We start from the raw sequence: 19624 nt of genomic DNA, 5'->3' as shown, positions 1-19624 counted from the left end.
GAGAGGCTCAGCGCTTCCTCTTGCACCCGAGCCAGCTGATAGGTTTCAGACTGGCAGTCTGGGTCTTCCCTCGCCAGATGTGCTTTGTAAGATGTTGTTTATTTGACAGAGGAGACCCAGGCATGCATGAGAGTTAGGTCTCTGCGGGTTTAGGTCGCACAGGGAGCAAGCGTTGCTGGGCTCTGTGTTGAAATCCTAGAGTCACTGAGACAGCGTGTCTCTTGTTGTGGAAAAATAAATGAGCCATTCAAAAATACTCCATGAACTTGTCACTCTCTTCTGCTTTCATGATAGTTGTTTAGTTTTTTACATGCAAAACCCTTGAATTGCACTCCTCCGACTCATAGAGACTCGTCCATGTGACTTACTCAGCAGTTACTGAGGGGTGTGCTGCAAAATGCCACAGAGCCCACTGTGCTCACTAGAAAACCTGAGCAGACTCACGATGCCTTCAAGATTCTGAAGCTTTTCCAGGCTACCCAAAGCAGTTCCACTCGCCTTGAGCCAGTCTGAGGAGGAGGAGTCTTAGTTTATGCTTAAGATGGGTCTTAGCACACTGAAGAGCTCATATCTGAGTTCTTGGATGCCAGAGTCCATTGTGTAGTTCTTGGTTAGGTCTGATAGGAGGCAGAACCTATTATCCAGGTCTCTGTGGCAGGCTGTCAACAGATGGCATTTGGAGAAAAAAATCTTTTAGGATTTTTAGGTTAACCAACCCTGAGCTTACCTAAAATATGCTTTCCCAAATCTGGTCTGAAAAACTAACACACATACACAAAAACCCTCAGTGCCTGGTCCAGTCTCTGGATTTCTAGTGTTAGACACTTTTTTTCCACCACAGGAAGGCTGTATTAAGCCTCAGACTTGGAAAAAAGTAAATGAAATTGTCATGGTTTGTTTCAGCTGGTAATTCTAACTACAGCACCTGTAAATGTAATGCTCATTTATAGCCAAAGTGCTCAGATGACATTTAATCTAAAACTAGAACTGCAGTGCAGGAATACACATTCATGATTCAGGACACACATACATTTTCTAACTTGAAGGTGAGCTGTAAAGCTAAACTGGAAATTGAATTAAGCTGGGAAGTAAATGCTGAATAAACCTCATGATTTTTCCTTTCTGAATCCCACTGGCCTTTCCTTACTGGAGGCAGAACAGGCAGTTCCCTGACTTCACTGGTTGTGCTGCTGTTTGACTTAGCCTTGCCATTCATCTCTCCAACTAGATCTCAAGGGCATCCGTGTTGTGTTAACTAGCTTTCTCCCAAGATGACAGAGAAGCGACTAACTGTTTGCACCGGCTTTACCATATCAAGGCTGCTTAGGTGGCAGAGACCTTGAACTGACACCCTTAGGGTGCTGAGGAGTGGAACGGCACGTATGTCGCCTTCAGGTACTGCATCCCACCCTCCTGCCCTCTCCAAGTTCCCCTCTGCAAGGCGGAGTTTTACACACTCCTTCAAAGAGCAAAAATAATAAAATAATTAAATAAATAAACCCCAGCAAAAATACCAAGAAATGGGGAGGGCAGAATTTCCTCTCTGTCTAGCAAATCCCATGAAGAAATGTTGCTTTTCTCAAAAGGTGCTTATAACCTCTAAAAAGCCGACACGTTGCTGCAGACCCACGGTACCAAGGGTGGCAAAAGCTGAAATAAAGCCAGATGTAAAGGCTGTAGGGAATGCGTTGCTCCCCTCTCCACGCCCCCCTGTTTGCAGCAGGGGTTGTGGTGGTTGCTGCTGCTGCGGTATAGGGAGGCAGAGTGCTTCGGTCGGCGCGGTGTTTGCTTTGTTTCCCTGGTAAAAGGGAAAGAAAGATTTTGTCTGCATTATCAACTGATTCATTTTTCATGTAGTACGGTTTGTGTTTCCAGTAACTGGTTTCATTTTAAAACAAGGCGAGGCTGCCAGTGTTTCAGTAAGTGTTAGTTGTATATTAGTTAGAGAACTTTTGTTTTATTAATGAGTATAATAATGAAAGTGCAGGTTGCTGAGTAGAAGCAATGGGTGTTTTTATTTAAAGCATAGCAGGCATCGTATAATGCCAATGAATGCGTTATTGTCACTGTAGGCATGGCTGGTCTGAACCTGCCTCTGATTGGATTATTCCAAATAGGCCCAAGCACTTCATAAAAATGTCTTTGTCAGCCTAGTTTTCCTTCCAAACCTATTCATCTCTGTCAGTTTTTAATATTAGTACCAGGCTCTTGGCTATAGTCCATTAGTACTGTACTTAATTGCTCATGTTACAGATGATTACCAATATAAAAAGCATTAATGCTTTCCCATCGTGGGGCCGTTGCTCTGTGCACGACTCGGACGGTACAGGGCTTATGAGTTGTTGTTGTTGTTGTTTTGGTTGTTACTTTCTCCATTTGTGCTCCTCCAATGCATTTACCTTGCATGATCACAGAAAGCCAGAGAGGCGTGTGTGCTTGCTATTAGCTGATTCAGCCTGAACCTTTCCTGTGAAACTCTGAACAGCCCTTGTCGGTACCCTACATCTCTCTCTCTTATCAAGAAACCCTCAGAAACGGCTACTTTTCTGCGAAGCACTCTTCTCCATGCTGCCTTCCCCTAATAATGCAGATGTGGTTTTCACATGCAGAGTTTGAGGTTTCTTTCGCTTTTACACAAAACACATGATCGGCAGCTTTAATTTTCCGGCATGAACGATAGGCTGTGTTTCTGCAGTGCTGATGACGTTGTTGTTAGGGAATTTTCATAAATACTACACCACTGTGACCCCCTCAAAAAAAAAAAAAAAAAAAAAAAAAGCCAAACCAAACCAAAAACCCCAACCTGCTATTTTGCAAGGTATATGAAGTTCCCAGTAAAATCCATTGAACAAAACAAAAATACAAGCAATTGCCTGCTGGGGCCTTTTTCTGCCTCTAGGTCTGGCTGTGATTCATCTTGGTTTCCTCCAGAGCAAGCCTTGCGCACGAGCTGCGCAGGAGCACGCACGGGCCGGGGAATTGTGGTGTGCAGCGGCATGTGATAGCACCCCTCGGCCGCTTTGGTGGGCGGACGTGTTGGTGTTCGAAGGCGTCCTGGCAGGCAGCTGGTCGGTCCCATAGAGCAGTAGCCCTCCTGGCCCCTTCAGGTGCTGCGGGGAGCCTGGTTCCCTAGGGGTCTCCAGCAGGGATGGCCTCAGAGCCCCCCACGGGTCATGTCCTGCTCTTCAACGGTGTAGCTTGTACCCTGACCCTCACCAGTCACTAGCATCTTGAAAACCAGACCATCCCAGTCAAACCCTGCTGGAGGGGGATTTATTTGGCTTCGCGCTCTCATCAAATTCAAGCAGCTGAGTGGGAGAGTGTCCTGCAGAGCCACAGCCACCTGGGACTTGGTGAGGGGCCAGTAGGTGAGATGGGTCCCCGCAGCGGGGAGCGTTTTGTCACGATCCCGGAGGGTGGCCGTGCCCGCGCTTTGGACACAGGCTCGTGGAGGGCTTTATTCTGGCTGTGAGTGTGGCCCTTGGGCACCTGCCGAGGACCCTGCACATCTGTCCCTTCCCGGGGGACTGAACCCCAGGAGATACAGTGGTTGGTACAGTTGAGAGCCCCTTCTGCCATTTTTCTGTCTAAATCGCTCACATAAATATTATATATTATCGGAAACACAAGGCGGGTTGAAAGAAGTCCCTTACATAGTTTCCCTTTAACAGCCGTAAAGTCTCTCTACCCTAAGGATATTGTGCAGTAATTCAATATGCAAGAGAGCCCTGCGTTCCATGCAAATGCTGTTTGGTTTTGTTAAAGCGTTTGGATAACTTTGGTAACGTGTAAGCATTTCAGTGGAGTTCTGTAGGAAATAGCAGCCAATCTTTTAGAGGGAACAAAAAATAGGAGGCTAGTATAGCATCTACATGAAAATGCTTATGGTTATCTTTTAATTCACATTGTAATTAATAGAAGGTTTTGATTTACACTGTTAAGTGTGAAAACATCCTCAGGCAAAAATTAATCAAGTGTTATGTCATGCTGTAAACTACAGCTAGCTCTTTGTTTGACCCAAAAAAAAAACTTGCCAAGCAGCAGTTCTTTCTTGTCTTACTAACTTGGTTGTTTTATTTTTGTCTTCACCCCACTTTCCTGCCCCCGTCCCACTTCGGCTAGCCCCAGACTCCCAGAAAACTTCACAAGTTGCAAATTGTCTCAATAGTTTTCCATCAAGCATGAATTTAAGCCTGAAGATAGATGAGGTGTCTCAGTCCTCTCTCTCTTTTCCTGGGTTTTTGGTTTGGTTTTTTTTCTTTTTGATAAATAACAAGAGGTTTCTACTTATGATTTTCTGCCCTCAGGGCTTTATCATTAAGATTAAATAACTGTACTCTCAAGCATACCACTGAACAAACATCTTTTCAATTATGTGAGTAACAGATGCTTTAACAAAGGAACTATTGAAAATTCAGAAAGCTTCCCCCCTCCTCAAAATTTAAAAAGTATCAGATGACAGAGGAATGTAATTGTTTACCATTAAAGCAGATCCTTAGCTGTCCATTCAAAACATCTGAGAACACACAGTTTTTTCCAAATTTCTGGGTTTTCAGCCTCGGAGACTCACTGGCCAGCACTGCAGTCAGTGGAAGTCCTTGGGTGCAAGAGCGCTGGGCAGTCAGGCACTGCCTTCCAGAGCCTGGAGACAGATGGTCTCTCTCCTCATAGAGAATTGTTTTCCTAGCCACATCCCTCTTTCCACCTAGAAGTTTGTCCCAGCAGAATTGGGGAATGCCATGTGCTACCCAGCGCTCCCGTTTGGGTTGTCGCCCAAGCAGAGGGGAACCTCCAGGCATGCCCGCAGTACACACGTGCGTCAGTGCTTACTGGGCCCAATGCTCTTGGGGTTCTGGCACTCCTGCCAGCTGAGCTGGGTGCTCGTCAACATTGGGCAACTCATCTCTTGCATGGTGACCCCATTTCTTGACATCCGAGAGTAGGGACAGACTACGCACAGGGACAAGCCCGTTTTCCTTGCTGGGAGCTGAGTTGCCCCAGGAGGGTGCTGCGCGGTGGGAGATGTGCCACTCCACTCTGTGGGAGCAGCACCAGGGATGGAGAGTAAGACCTTTCCCATCAGATATTTCCCAGGTCTGCTGGGAATCTCCACCTTGTACTTTACTGCAGGGCTTTGCTAACACAGCTGGGGTTGCCCCTGCTTTGTTCAACTCTGAGCAATGGAGATGTGGCTCAGAGCTCCCAGGCAGGGTCGGCAGGATTTTGGAGATCCTCCAGGAGACCTGCACCCCATAGGCAATGCAAAATGGCATCTGTGAGCTTATCTTGGGCATAGGAGCTGAGTATTGCAGAGACTGTATGGACCTAACGGGCAAAAGGCCTTTACATGTAGAAATGCTGACTGCAGGCAAAACAGAGGCTTGTAGCAATTTTGGTAGAGTGACCTGAGGAAGCTTCTTTGTCCCTGTCACCCTTTCTTTGAATCATTCCCGCGCATTAAATCTGCACCGAAGGCAAAGACCGGGGTTGTTCATCTCCCCTTGCTGAGCCATAGCATCGAGAGTGCTCGTGATTCCCTCACCTGGCTGTGCAGCTAAATCAACAGCTGTGTTTGTAATGTCACTAATTTCCAGTTTACTTAAAACAAAGTGTCTTTGAATTCTCTTACAGCAGCGCAGTTCCCACCTTTCAGCAGTGAGCCATTCTCATTACCCACCAGCACTCCCAGTGGGCTGTGAGGAAAGTTGTTGATGAAAGGATGAAAGAGCCATTTCTTTAAGGAAGGAAAGTTCTTTGGGAAGAAAATTGAACTCAAATGTATTTTGGCTTTGCTGATAAAATACATGCCAGTTTTGTACTTCAGACAAATGCAAATAATCCTATTGCTATTGTGTTCTGCACAAAAGCATGCAAGGCTTGCTTTTGTAACCCCTGGATTGTACAATGCGGTCTGGGGAAATCAGGCTTGAGGAACACACTGCTGGGTTTCCTCAAGGTATTTTATATTCCCATTCCAGAAAGCTGGCTGAGACCTTAGAGTCTGGGTTATGCCTCTCCCCTCTTCTCTGCTGGGAATTTGTCACTGGTGCCCAGGAAAGCTGCCTCCCACTCCTGGCCATCCCCACCAGCTGGTTGCTGTTGAAGGTGGCTTGTTTCCCGTGCTTACCACTGACAGCATTGCTCCAAGATTTACCCCTTTAGCATCAGAACTTCTGAATGTTTCACCACTGAGTTTCTAGGGAACAAGAATCGGGTTTCCCTCACTAAGGTTATCCATAGGGGCCCCTTTGCGCGGCGGCGGGGGCTCGATGGAGCCGGCCCTGTGCTCAGACCCTCTGGCTGCAGGGGGTGAGGACCTGAGGGATGGTTGCGCTATTGAACCAGGCAGGCCGGCCGTCTCGTCCCCCAGCTCTGGCAGTGCCTTTGGAGGAAGGAGCAAGAGCCACTGTGGCATAATGTGGCCAGGAGGGAAGTGTTTTCCAAACTCCTACCAGTAAAGAGATTCATTGCCTGTCCCTTTTCAGTATTTCTGAAACTCTAAGAGCTTAATGTTCTCATGATTTACATTAGCATCTAATCCTTGCGTAATCTCACTAATCCCTTGGCCCCAAGATATCCATTGGCAGCGAGTTCCATGGGTTAACCGGTTGCTGTATTCATTTGGTGGAGCAAATTTAAATCTTTTTCCATTCCCATTGCAATCAGCCCCCTTAACCTCCTGGCCAAGCATGGGAATCGGGCAGCATCTCCCAAGGAACAGACTTCAGTATTTTAAGTCCTTCCAAGATTATTCTTGTGGCTGAGGGGCTCCATTGCGCGCTGGTTTGTGTTGGGCTTGGAGCCCTTGAGAAAGCAAGATGATGTCAGTGGGAGACGTGCTGGAATATTTTATTCTGCCAGAAAGAAAACAAAAATAAACACTGAAACAAGCGATATAAAAAATATTGTAGGGGTTGTGCTGAGCTGCCTCCTCCCCTCCTTCACCCCGTGTGTCCTGGGCATATGGTTCCTCCCCGGCCCGAGAGCCCCGTCATATCCATACACAGTGGGGAGAATTAAAGAGGAAACTGGCAGCCTTAACATTTAATTTCCTTCCTCTTTCTGGGCTGGTCAGATCCTTTGCATTATTGTAACTACTTTTTTTATCATGCCTATAAATAGATGTGCTCTCATGTGTCCCATGAAGCAGAGTCCAGCCAAAAAAGTCATTCATTCTGCATAATCAATACATGAAAATGTAGTGGTTACTGGCTCAGATGAGATCTTGTATTGTTAGTTCTGTAGCTGGGAAAAAAATGTTGACTAATAAAGATTAAGGGCTTTTTTTTTCTTTTTATGAAATGCTAATGATGAGGACATGTTTGATATACTGTGAAATACATTTCTCTAATGTGAAGTTTCTGCTTTTTGTTGGGAAAGAGATTCAGTCCCTGGAGGATTTTAGAATTTGTAAATATAAAATTATCTGCTTCAGTGTTTTTTAAAAAAAGGTTGGCAGAAAGCCAGATTACTTACATTACTGTAATAGATTTGCTGACCTCTGACATCTGCTGCAGAGAAGTACATTGAATTTTTCATAATATCAGATGATGCAGATCTAAAAACTCAGTACACTCTGCACCATTATTTAATTCAGGACTTAGTAAAGCAAAATCTTTTTTTGAGTAGCAGTTTATACGTGATTAAACTTAATATTGCCGATTGTAATAAATCAGGATTAGTATAGTACTGATTTGTTAATCTAACTTGTATTGATTTTAAGTTGTCTTTATTTAAAAAAAAAAAAAAAAAAAAAGCACTGGCTTTTCACAGTGACTGAATTTAATAAGAAGCCCTGTGATAGCAAAGACTCCCCTACTGTTTCTGCTCTTGGCTGGAAAATGTTATTCTTGTATTATTCCAGGAAAGAAGAAAAAAAAAAAAAAACCTCATGCTGCTAAAAATCTGCTGCCTGTGGAAAGATTTTTTAATACACTAGTGCTTACATATTCTATTTATGTTAATTGACTTATAAATAATACATTTTATTAATCTTAATATTGGAATCTTGATCATGATAAAGACCCTTTTATTTGGTCTCCTTGCAGGCTTTACAAGTAAATATTCTTTAGACCACAAAATATTCCCCCCCTTTTCCTTTTTTTATGAATACTTTGATACTCCCCCCACCCCCCACCCCGCTGCGAAATACAGCCACAGTTCAAAGCAACTGAGAACGCGGTGGTTGTTTCCAAAGCGCGTTATAGTCGAGGTACCCGGCTCCATTTTTGGAAGTCGTCTTTACCTCTCCTTGCGCAAAGATTGATTAAATCTTACCTGCGCTGCAAATATTTGACCAAAAAAAAAAACAAAAACCCAAAAAATGTTGGTTTCAGACATGTCACATTCTGCTAAACTATTTGGCTAACAGCAGATCGCATTCTTCCTGTGTTGGGCAATATTGACCTTAAATTGGCTAAGCCGGCTGCTTTCATGGCATGTGAGCCGGCTGCTTACATGTTCCGAGAGCAGTATTAGCTTTATTACTCCTGCGCTATAAAAACTTCTAATAATCAAATGATAAGATCATATCCTGTGGGTAATTGTGTTGTACCATGACAGGATAACTGAAAAAACATTCAGTGAAAATTGCAACCGACGGAAATCTCTACGTGAAGCGGCAATTGTTGGCGTTGCTCGGCTCGGCGCTGCTCCCCGGGGTCTTGCAGCCCGTGTTCCTGCCCAGCTCCCCTCCAGCTGCCCCCCCGTAGCCCCCAAAACCCATCTCGGCAGCGGCGGGGACCAGCAGCCTGCCGGCCTTCGTTTCAAACAAGGAGGGGAAAATCCTAGAACAAGCCATCCTTGTGTTTTGATTCAGTTTTACCTTAGTCATGCCGCCTCCCCGATACACGAAACATTTAATTCCAGATTTCCTGCCGCTGGCTCCGGGCCTTTGACCGGCTATGTGAAATGTATTTTTACTGCTGTCGGCCTGCCAACTGCTGAGCTCAGTGAAAAATAACTAAAACGAAAACCTTGTACTCCCACATGAACCCTTAAGATCAGAAAAGGAAATTTAAGCCACGGTTGCTAATTAGCACCAAAGCTAATGAGTTCTGGTGAGGTGCAGCAGGAGGAGGAGTTTGCGTCCCGCGTTACCCTACAAGGCTCGGTGGAGGGCACGCGAGCGGTGATTAATCACATCGGCCCGGGCCTTGCTCCTGTCCCGGCCATAGCCATGGGCTTAAATCGTGTGGCAAATCTTCCATGGAAAGACCCACTCGTGGGCCGGGAGTGTCTCCATCTCCCGTGGGGCGCGGGACAGCGTCTGAAACCTTTACGGATGGAATATGTAGATTTTTAATGGGCGACGTGTTCCCATGGAAACAAAACAAAGTCAAACACTCCCCTCGCAGTGCTAACAATTATTGTAATAAAATGTGTTTTTATTAAAAGCGATTTTAAATATTTAACACATGGCGGAGCGGCCTCGACGTTGCCCTGTGTGAAACCCAACCTTGCCTCTAGTGAAGTCCAAAGCGCTTTGTGCAGCGCGGGGAGGAATTCGGTGTTTTCACCAATATTCGCGCTTTGCGAATGAAATGTAGCAGCCTCAAGTACGAACAAGATTATTTTTTTCTTATTCTGCTTAGTTATGCTTTTTATTATATAAACATTAACTGTAATATTACAGTGGGAAGCAGGTATTTGGCAACTACGTATTATTTTGCTAAGTTTGCATAGAGGGAGCAGTTTCCAGTTTTAGCAGCTGTAACATGTTTAAACTCAGTTTGTAATGGGATCTGAAGATGAATATTCCCTGTGGGCTCTGCTTAGCTTCATTACTGGAGCCCTGCCAAATGCAGGGCTAGAAAGTATTATTCACGCCTCTTTGCACATACCATGTCAGAGCATGCTCAGTTAATGAATTTTGTTTCTAATATAGCATAAATTAGGTTTATATTTTAACATAATTTATGTTGTATTTTATTAAAATGTAAAATATTATGATCACGAGCAATCTAATTTCTGCTCTCTTAAGCCCAAACTGTGTTTGAACATCTAAGTATGTAAATCAAAATTGCATGCTTAGAAACTGATTCTAGGATAACAAACGAATATCTGAACCAAAGAGGTTTCTGCCTTGGAGTCTTAGATTAAAGATAATTAAGGATTCCTGGTATTTGAACAGATTTATGTTGTTTATAAGCAAAGTACATTTTCTTCATAGAGTCAACTTGTCGTCTTTTTTTTTAAAAACAAATTATGTTTGCTGTATTAAAGTCCATATTTTTAAAGTCTGAGTCTCGTATTAATCCCACAGTGAGTCATTAATCATACCAAATGCGTTATAAAAACTTTAATCACTGAAGTTGAAACTGAGATTGTAATGCAATCCATCCCTTTTAATTATATCAGTTATTTTTCCTTTCAGATCAAGAATTGCAAAGGGAAAACAGATAGATTAAAACTCAGTGTGTTTGATGCTTTCGGGGGGAGGGTATTTTTTTGTTTGCCTTTCTCCCTTGCTTTTTTTTTAAAGCGATTTCGTGCACTTTTTGGAGGACAGTTCCACAGTGAAAAATTCCTTCGCTTTTAACTCTTTTCCTCTCTCCCCCTTCCCTACAAGAGCACAGGCTGCCTTGGCGAAGGCAGGGAGCGTGGGTGCGCTGCGAGGGTGGCGGTGGGCTGGTGCTGACCGCAGCCTGCGGGGGCCGGCCCCGCCGCTGTAGGGTCCCTGCAGCCCCGCTCTCATCTTCTGCCCCGTTCCTGCCGCTTGCCCTTGCACCAGCCTGGAAATTGGGTAGCTGTTACCGAGTTGGCTGTGGCATTGTAGGTGTTTTCCTGGGGTTTGCTGCACGCTTTTAAGGATAGGGAGGGAAAAATAAAAATAAAGGGTGGATTTTTATTTTTTTTAAATCAGTCTAAAATGTAGTGCTTCATATCCTCATCTGGTACAAATCGGTGTAGCCGCACGAACCTCTGCAGCGGTACTGACAACTGATCCACTCCAACTCCACTGAATTTACACCACTTGATAATCTTGCCAAATAAATTGATTTATCATACTTGGATTTGTAGATGTAGAGTTTACACTGTTGCTTTTATGGCATGGAAGAAAATGGTTTTATTAAGTAAACTGCTCGTAGTAGATACATTTTGTTCTTTGCTAGAACGGCAAAATCTGATCAATTATTTGTTCCTTAATCCCCTAGATTAATCCTGCCGTATGAAAGATTTATTAAAGGAGAGGAAGATAAGCCACTGCCTCCAGTGAAACCTCGAAAACAGGATAACAGTTCCCAGGAGGGTGAAGCGAAAACAAAAGTGTCTGGAACAAAACGCATCAAAAATGAAAACCAAAAGAGCAAGAAGGAAAAAGATAATGCGCAGAAACCCCAAGATGCATCTGAGGTTGGTTGCTTTCCTGCTTTTCAACTTTTCAATTAAAAATGTACAGCTTTAATCATGTGAAATCCAATGATAAAATACATAATTTAAACTGGAGAATTCCAACCGGTCGGCCTTTGAGTTTGCTCAGCAATGGGAATTCGGTTGTTGTGGTACTGCCTGTGTGGGGATTTTGCTGGGCTACCAACAGCAACCAGCTAGCTCCATGTTGCGTAGCGGTGGTGGCAGAAGACCAAGCTCTGGATGTAACAAGTACCATTTCTGCTCATTGTATTATACAGTGGTCACCACTAAAAGATCAGCAGCTGCCAAAAGGAAACCACACAACTACCACAGTTATTTCCTAATCTAAGTATAGGGTGCGGGAACCTCTAATACTGTTGATAATACTGTGGTAACTGTTGGACACAGCTGATTTTTATAATGGTAACCTTTGGATCAGCCCTTCCATGCTTACAGATGTATGCATGTCTGTCAAAAAACAGATCACTCCCCAGGATTTTTATCGTGTTATACTAGATTTCTCTTCGGATTAAAAGGCCAGATTTTGAGGGAAACACCTTCCAAGCCCTAACTGAGACCCGACTTCCCTCTCACATGCCAGAGATGGTTTTCAGCTGAGATAGGTTCCTGTTCTGTCACCTGCTCCACACGGGCAGGCCCCGGTTTCCACGTAGAGCCGCGTTACCTGCAGTCATAGGGCAGCCCTTGTGGAACAGATTTTACGTTCACAGCCCAGGGTAAGATAGATCAGTAGAATTCGCATTTGTCTGCAAGCAAGAGTAAGTAAGTTTCACGTTTTGTTAAGTGATATAAATCAATGGGGCTTTTGCTCCAGTGTTACTTAAGCACTTTTGCACATCCTGCCCACTCTCCCCCGTGCCCTGCTCGCGGCTCTAGAGGAAGGAGGCGGTGAAGCTCCTCGCACACAGCCCCTACACAAGCCATTGCTTTTCCTGTCCCAGTCTGCCAGATCACAGCAGCCTTCAAGGCGTTGCAGTGAAAGTAACTATTTAAAGAATGTCGAAACACATGACATGCCCAGCAGACTACGGCTGCTCCTTTGACTTCATTGCACCGTCTGGCAGGTACGTAAGTCCCGTTTCTAAACCAGTTTGGAAATGGGTATTGAGTCAGCTACCAACGATCCTCCTCCTTGTTGCTTAAAAAAAAACAATGCAGGACCCATAAACATGGATGCCTCTGAGACTTTGTGTACCCAGTTTTGAGAACAGAAAATTTTGATTTTCTTGTCCCACTACCTCTTTAAATTGTGCTTGCAAGGACGATTTCATCTCCCATCCAAACCAGAATTAGTGTTTTAAATTGCCTCAATCAACAGTACCTTTAATATCCAATGTAGGAGCATTCCTAGGGGAGGATTTTTGTTTTCTCTCGCACTGTAATTTTAAAGCAGGGAACCCTGTTGGGGGAAAACCCCTCCACTTCTGATAAAAAATACATAGAGAGGAGTGCGCAGAAACCTGTGTCAGTCACTGGAAGGTGGCAACACAAATTGCCCAAAGCAAGGAGATGCGAAGTGAAGGCTTGTGCTGCCTTCCCCTGCCATTCCTTTGTGCCTGGTTATTTATTAAGGGGTCTTGGATCAGCAAGATCCATTCCACAGCTATCCGTACCACCACCCCTAAGCACAACAGAACAAGTCAGCAACAGAGCGTTAGCCTTAACTTTGAATTTCCTTGCTTTTGTTGTTCCCTATCTCAAACTTCCTGCTACTTAAACTGCAGTTATTTTTGTGTGGTTTGCAGGAAAAGTTCTTAAGCTGCGCTTACCGGAAATGTAGGGAGCCTAGACGAGACAATAAAAATGTACGATTACAGCAGTTTCCCATTGTGAAATGGTACAGAATGTAGCAGAATTAATGTCTCCTGGCTGGGATGGAAGGCGCGTCCTGCCCCTATTTAATCAGGGTGGGCAATGAAGGACCTTGGCCCTCGTGCAGGTCACCATGCGGGTGGGTGGGCACACGGAGCCCGAGCAGCAAAGGCGCCTGCAGGGGTGGACGCTTCCAGCCGGGGTGGGTGCAGAGCTGCAGAGCTCAGCCGTGCTCTGCTGCAGGGAGGGCTCTGTGCCCAGGACACGGCCCTTACGGGGCCAGCAGAAAGGAGACGTCCAGCTCCTTTGGGTGGAACGGAATCCAAGTCTGGCGGAGCCAGGCAGAAGGTTGCACGTCCCTTTTCCTCCAGCCGTCCCCCAGCAGTGGAGCCACATGCCAGGCTCCACATTTGGGTGCAGTCCTCATCCAGGCACAGCAGCGGTGGCGTGTTGCTCGCAGGGAGCCTCCATAGCCACCCACGTAGATGTGTAGGCACAGCCCCGACCAAGCCACCGCTGACACCGTTCCTGGATGGGGCCCAGAAGGTGGCTGTAGCCGTGAGCTGTAACAGCGTAATCAAGTTGCAAATGCGCGCTCCTCTCAATTGCAGGTTCAACTCATGCACCATGAGAAGTGTGCAGGGAGAGACTATAATTTTAATTTATTAGGGTTGCATTTGCTTTTGTACTCTTTGCTGTTTTCCTGCCATGACAATGCCATTGTCAATGTAGGGAGATACCAGACAAAACGCTGTTAGCCTTAGACTGCGCATTGCCTCACAAGAGCTGAAACTTCAATCAAAATGTTGCTTAACAGAAACAAAGAGCAGAATGTACAGTTATTAAATATGATTTCTCTCTTTTTTTCTCCTCCTTGCTTTGCTCATCTGTCTGGTATTTTCCTGTAATTTTATAAGCTCAAGAGACTAGCGATGGTACTTTGTAAAGGACCTAATGATGGTATTTGGCTGCAAAAGGCAGCTATGAGTTTAAAAAGAAGTTAGGATGACTAACAGACACTGTAACTAATAGGCCAACCAAACAGACAGGAATATTTAAAAGCAGCTGTGAAGAAATAAATCTCTGAGAGGGTTAGATTCGTTAGGACCTTCTCTGATCCCCTGCTCCTATGACAGCAGCATTTAGATAATAACTTTCTCGATGCGTCTTATCTTTACAACGAAAAAAGAAAGAAAACAATAATAATAAAGGGCTCACACAATGCTGCTGTTTTATGACTGTCTTCCACCACGGCATGTCAGAGGAGAGTGACAGCAGTTTTGAAAGGGGCTGTCAGTCAGCTGGATCGCAGATGGGACGCTCTGGTGACCTCGGTGGGTCACAGTTCAGCCAGCTACATAATGGGATGAATAGTGCGAATTGTGCACACAAGCTTTATTAATGGGGGAGCAGAACGAGCTGCGGTCCCATTGACGATAACGTATAAAAGCCATGTTTGTAATAGCAGGCACACACACTTACTGAATGTTGACAACTTCATTTTAATCCGTTAATAAAAAAATGTGTGTCCTAGTTAAGCTGTGGCAGTGATTTGCTGCCTACAATAGGGATTCCTAGTATGCCATTTCTATCATTTTCACACTTTAATGCAGAACTGGGTGTGAATGATCTCCTCTGTGATCACTGAATTTTAAGATAGCTACGCTGGAGAGACTTTATGTAAGAAAAAACATGGGAATCGTTGTGTCATTTCCGTAGGTGAAGTTGGCTAGCGGGAGAAATTTCTATAGCCTTACCATTTGTGTTACGAAACCTGCTCTCCTGCATTTGCCTAATTAATTTTAAAAGACTATAACCTCAGCGTTTAGCTATCTGGTCAAGCCACTGGTGCCTCTCGTCAGGTTACAAACATCTGCTGTTTTGAAACAGCTTATTGTGACCCTGGCAGGGATGGTGTATTTCTTAATATTTCCAGGAGGTACGTTTCTTTGTTTGAGTCCGGTACCTGGCGTTAGAGCCTTCACTTTCCAGCAAGGTGATTGACAAGTACTTCTCTAAAAGTAGCCAACGGGGTACTGTGTATGATCTTATGAACAGTCTGCCGAAACGCACCGCATTCTTATTACTGTCTGTTGAATCGTTTTATTAGATTTCATCAGAACAAGAGAAGGATCAAGAATCAGCAGACCAGAAAAATTTCCCTGAACATCCTGCAGTGGGAGAGATGAAACAACCCGTGCAAGGCCCTCCATCTCTTTTAGCAGAGACAGCTCGGCCACTGCCTCTGGAAAAGACAGACCTGACAGAAAACAGCACGAATAGTGAGAAAGCCAAGGAGGAGGTTCAGCACTCGTCCTCTTTCTCAAGTATATCCGTGCCCCCAGAAGAAGACACCATGCTGGATGCCACCGTCACGAAACGATTACATCCCTCAGCAGATGCCCTGGAAGATACAAAGCCCGAACAAAGACTACACAAAGCTTTTACTGACAGCTTAGAAAGCGAAGCTCCAGAAATGCCTTTCACGGCTTTCCCGGTCCAGCTGCCCACTCAGAGCGACATGGAAGATGACAAATTGCCAGAGATGGCTGATTATATCGCAAACTGCACGGTGAAAGTGGACCAGCTGGGAAACGAAGACATCCACAACGCACTAAAGCAAACACCCAAAGTACTGGTGGTCCAGAACTTTGACATGTTCAAGGAAAAGGAGCTACCTGGGTCCATGAATGACGACTCCACCTTCAGTTACACGCCGCTGCTCTACTCAAAGGGTAATCCAGGCATCATGTCACCCCTGGCAAAGAAGAAGCTGCTGTCACAGGTCAGTGGGGCAGCCCTGTCGTGCAGCTATCCTTATGGTTCTCCTCCACCTTTGATCAGCAAAAAGAAACTGAACAGCAGAGATGAGCTGTCCTCAAGCATATCACAAGGTCCCCACGCCCCTAATTCTGATCCCGTAGCAATTAATAGGCCCTCAGTCATACAACACGTACAGAGTTTTAAAACCAAGGAAGAAAGGAAGTCGATTAATGACGTTTTCAAACATGACATGCTAAGTAAACCGGATCCTCAGCGCTGTGATTTTTCAAAACATCACCTCAGTTCTCTTGCCGAGTCGTACGTACTGAAGACGGACCAGGACTGCAAAGATAAAATGAGTGAGAAAAGGGCACTGCAGCACTCCCATGTGCCCACTTTCTTGGCAGATTTTTATTCATCACCTCATCTGCACAGCCTTTATAGGCACACAGAACACCACCTTAATAATGAACAGACATCAAAGTACCTCCCCCGGGACATGTTCAGAGAGTCTGAAAATATTTCTACTTTTACTCAACACAAACACCAAGAAAAACTAAATTTAAATTATCGCCCATCTTTGCATCAGCAAGAAAAAAAGGCGGCAGTGGAGGCCTCTTCAGATGATCAGCCAACAGATTTGAGTCTTCCAAAGAGCATACACAAACAGACTGCAAAGGTGCCGGTCTCCAGCCTCCCTCATTCGTCCATGGCCCAGCAAGAATGCAAAGGTATCTCCCCGTTCCAGGCTGCGAGCAGCAAGGCAGTGAGCCTAGACTGTAATCCCAAAGCTTGCCGCGTGTCCCCCATGGCCATGACAGCCCCGAAAAAACACAGCGAGTTGCTCCACAGGTCTGGGAAGCAGCAGGCCCAGAGGCTGGAGAATCTGAGGAAGATGGAGGGGATGGTGCATCCTATCATCAGCCGCAGGACAAGCCCTCAAAACGTGGGGGCTGCCCGGCCTTTGAAACGGAGCATGGAGGATTTGGACAAAGTCATTTCTGAAAAAAAAATCCGAGCTGTCTCTCCTCTGCACTTACCAAAGGAGACCCCAGTGAAAGACAAGGTTCCCGACCCAGAGGGGGAAGGCAGCAAGACGGTGCATGGCCTCCATTCTGGCAGCATGCTGGAAAGCCACAAATTCCCCCTTTCAGCCCCCATCTTCCCAGGCTTGTACCCGGGCAGCCTGTGCACAGGGCTGAACAATCGCCTCCCGCCTGGGTATTCTCATCCCCTGCAGTACTTGAAAAACCAGACCGTGCTCTCCCCACTAATGCAGCCTTTGGCTCTTCACTCCTTCATGGTGCAGAGACAATTCCTCACGTCCCCTGCAAACTCTCAGCAACTGTACAGACACTTAGCTGCGGCAACACCGGTAGGAAGTTCCTACGGTGATCTTTTGCATAACAGCATTTATCCTTTAGCTGCTATAAACCCTCAAGCTGCGTTCCCACCTTCCCAGCTGTCCTCTGTACATCCCAGCACAAAACTGTAAACCCCCTCGCTCACAAAAAAAGGTCTGAGGAGAGAAGTTCAGTTAGCGACATTCCTCCCCCTGTGGATTTGGAGGCAGGACTGCTTCTTTAATTCTGGCTCCCACATCAGCCCCCTCGCCCCTTATCCCTGCCCCTGCAAAAACAAAAAAAAAAAAACCAAACAAAAAAAAAAACCAACAAAAAAAAAAAAGAAAGAAAAAAATCATTGGATTTTGCATATGTGTTTTCTGGAAGGACTTGTATACGGTAAGAGCAAATGTTCAAAGGGAGCCATGGGAATGCAGGCCCAGTCCCGAGCTCACGGAAATCCCAGGTGAGGGCTGTGTTTGCCTTCCTCTGAGCCGAGGACCGGAGGCCGTGCGCTGTTGCAAATGAGTCAAGGGCGCAAGATGAACCTGGACAGGAGAAGCAGGCTGAGAATCCGTACAATCAGTGGATGTGCTTTTTTTGGGTAACTTTTCCTGACTTTTAAAGATTCAATCAATGCAATGTATAGTAAAACGGCAATAGATTTTTCATTTTAACACTATTAGAACAGAAGGGTAAACACTGTTTAATTTGACTGTACATATCCACTTCGTAAACTACCAGTGTCACATTTGGTCACAATAATTTATATAGTTTTGTTTGTCCAGTATATTCTGTGCTCTTTATGTTTTGGTTTTTTGTTTTGGGTTTCTTTTTTTTTTTAAATTAAACAGTATCATTTTATCTGCAACTTTTTTTAAAGGCTGTGGCTGTCCTAATTTTTTTTTTTTAATGTGTTTGTAATTTTTCCAGTTTCTTTATACTTTTGAACTTTTGAGCAGCGTTTTTGTTTCTTTTTTTTTTTTTTTGTGGTAACGTTTACTGTTTACAAACTGAAGTAACTGGTTCAGATTAATCCTAACGGTTATAAACATACTGTAGGTGATGTGGTGGTGCAAGGATGCAAACGAGGTTCCTTTCCCCACGGTCCGCCCCTGCGAGGTGCTGAGCACCTCTCACCCTCCTCCCGGTGTTGCGATGGCTCCTACGCCGCTTCTCCCCTCCCACCGAGCTTTGCTTTCCCGTATCGTGGTCCGTGACTTTGTCGAGCGTTGTACTTAAGCCCACCTAGGCTGTGAAACCCTCCTGCCTGCCGGAGAAACGGTCTTGAAAACAAAACCTCCCTGGCACAAGCTGCTGGATGGCAAAGGAGTCCAGAAAACGCATTTGTGGTTTGCAAGAATGTCAAGAATTTCAGAAATCGGGACAGGATTGGATCAGTTGATTTGGATCAGAGCTTACGGGGTCCGTGCCACGCGAGGGGCCGGGCTCAGTAGGATGGGTAGGGGGGTTGCGTGCGGTGGTCAGGGTGGTCCTTCCACACCCCCGTGGGGATCTCGGCCTCTCCAGGGGCATCCTTTCACAGGGGGAAAGCCTGGGCGCGGAGGGGCTGGGTTTTCCTGACGAAAGAGCTTCCCTATGGATGTATATTCACTTTGAAGGACATCACCACCGCGCAGCTGAGCATAGACATCGATAAAGCGAAGTGTGACTTGGAGGCTTTTTACAATGTGAAAATTGGTTGTGATTCAAACCATCTCAGTTACTGTTCAAAGACAGCGCAATTAATCGATACGAAAAGAAAAATGGAAACTACTAAGAAACACTTTGCATGCTAGGCATGTCATTAAATTTTCCCGTGATATGAAGCCAAATACAATATATAATGTATCGTACTTAATATCCAAAGGTGGAAACCAGAATAATATACTCGTCTACTGTTAAAGATCCAGCTTCTTCAATTAAATACTTTATATTCCTGTGGTAAAACTATATTTAATTGATTGATAAACAGACTAGTAGAACTTAGAACATGGATGTGCCAGTGCAGAGCATCCTTCTGCTCCACAAATCGTACGGGAACCAGAACCGCAGGCTCAGCCGGGCAGAGGCCGCAGTGTGGGGGACATCTCTAGTAAAGTTGCACTAGATCTGAATCACGTGAGAATCAGGGGTTTGGGGATGGGGGGGAGAGGGCGGGGGGAAAGGGAGAGAATTATACAAACCTACAGCAAACGCGAACAGAAGCTTGTCGTGTGTTTGGCGAAGCAAATGCTTCTCTTTCTCGTTTCGGTTAAGGTGTGTGTCCCGGAGTCGTGCATTCGTTCACGCGAAGTGTCCGCTTTCCCTTTTGGTTACGTCCCGTTGGA

General features: G+C 45.3%; 1 protein-coding gene across 1 annotated transcript in view; it reads left to right on the top strand.

Annotated features, from left to right (window-relative positions):
- The window catches only part of ARID5B (AT-rich interaction domain 5B), a 106673-nt gene extending 89222 nt beyond the window's left edge, over positions 1–17451 (top strand). Inside the window, exons 7-8 of the mRNA XM_009637007.2 lie at positions 11157–11355; positions 15299–17451. Of these exons, the coding sequence (XP_009635302.1) occupies positions 11157–11355; positions 15299–17446 (2347 nt within the window). The 3' untranslated portion in view covers positions 17447–17451. The remainder of the gene's footprint in view (positions 1–11156; positions 11356–15298) is intronic.
- The last annotated feature ends 2173 nt before the right edge of the window (positions 17452–19624 follow it).

The sequence above is a fragment of the Egretta garzetta genome, unplaced genomic scaffold, assembly GCF_000687185.1.
Source record: "Egretta garzetta isolate BGI_Z169 unplaced genomic scaffold, ASM68718v1 scaffold204, whole genome shotgun sequence".
Lineage (NCBI taxonomy): Eukaryota > Metazoa > Chordata > Aves > Pelecaniformes > Ardeidae > Egretta > Egretta garzetta.
Note: the sequence above shows the minus strand (reverse complement) of the source record. Positions and strands in the feature narration are given on the sequence as shown.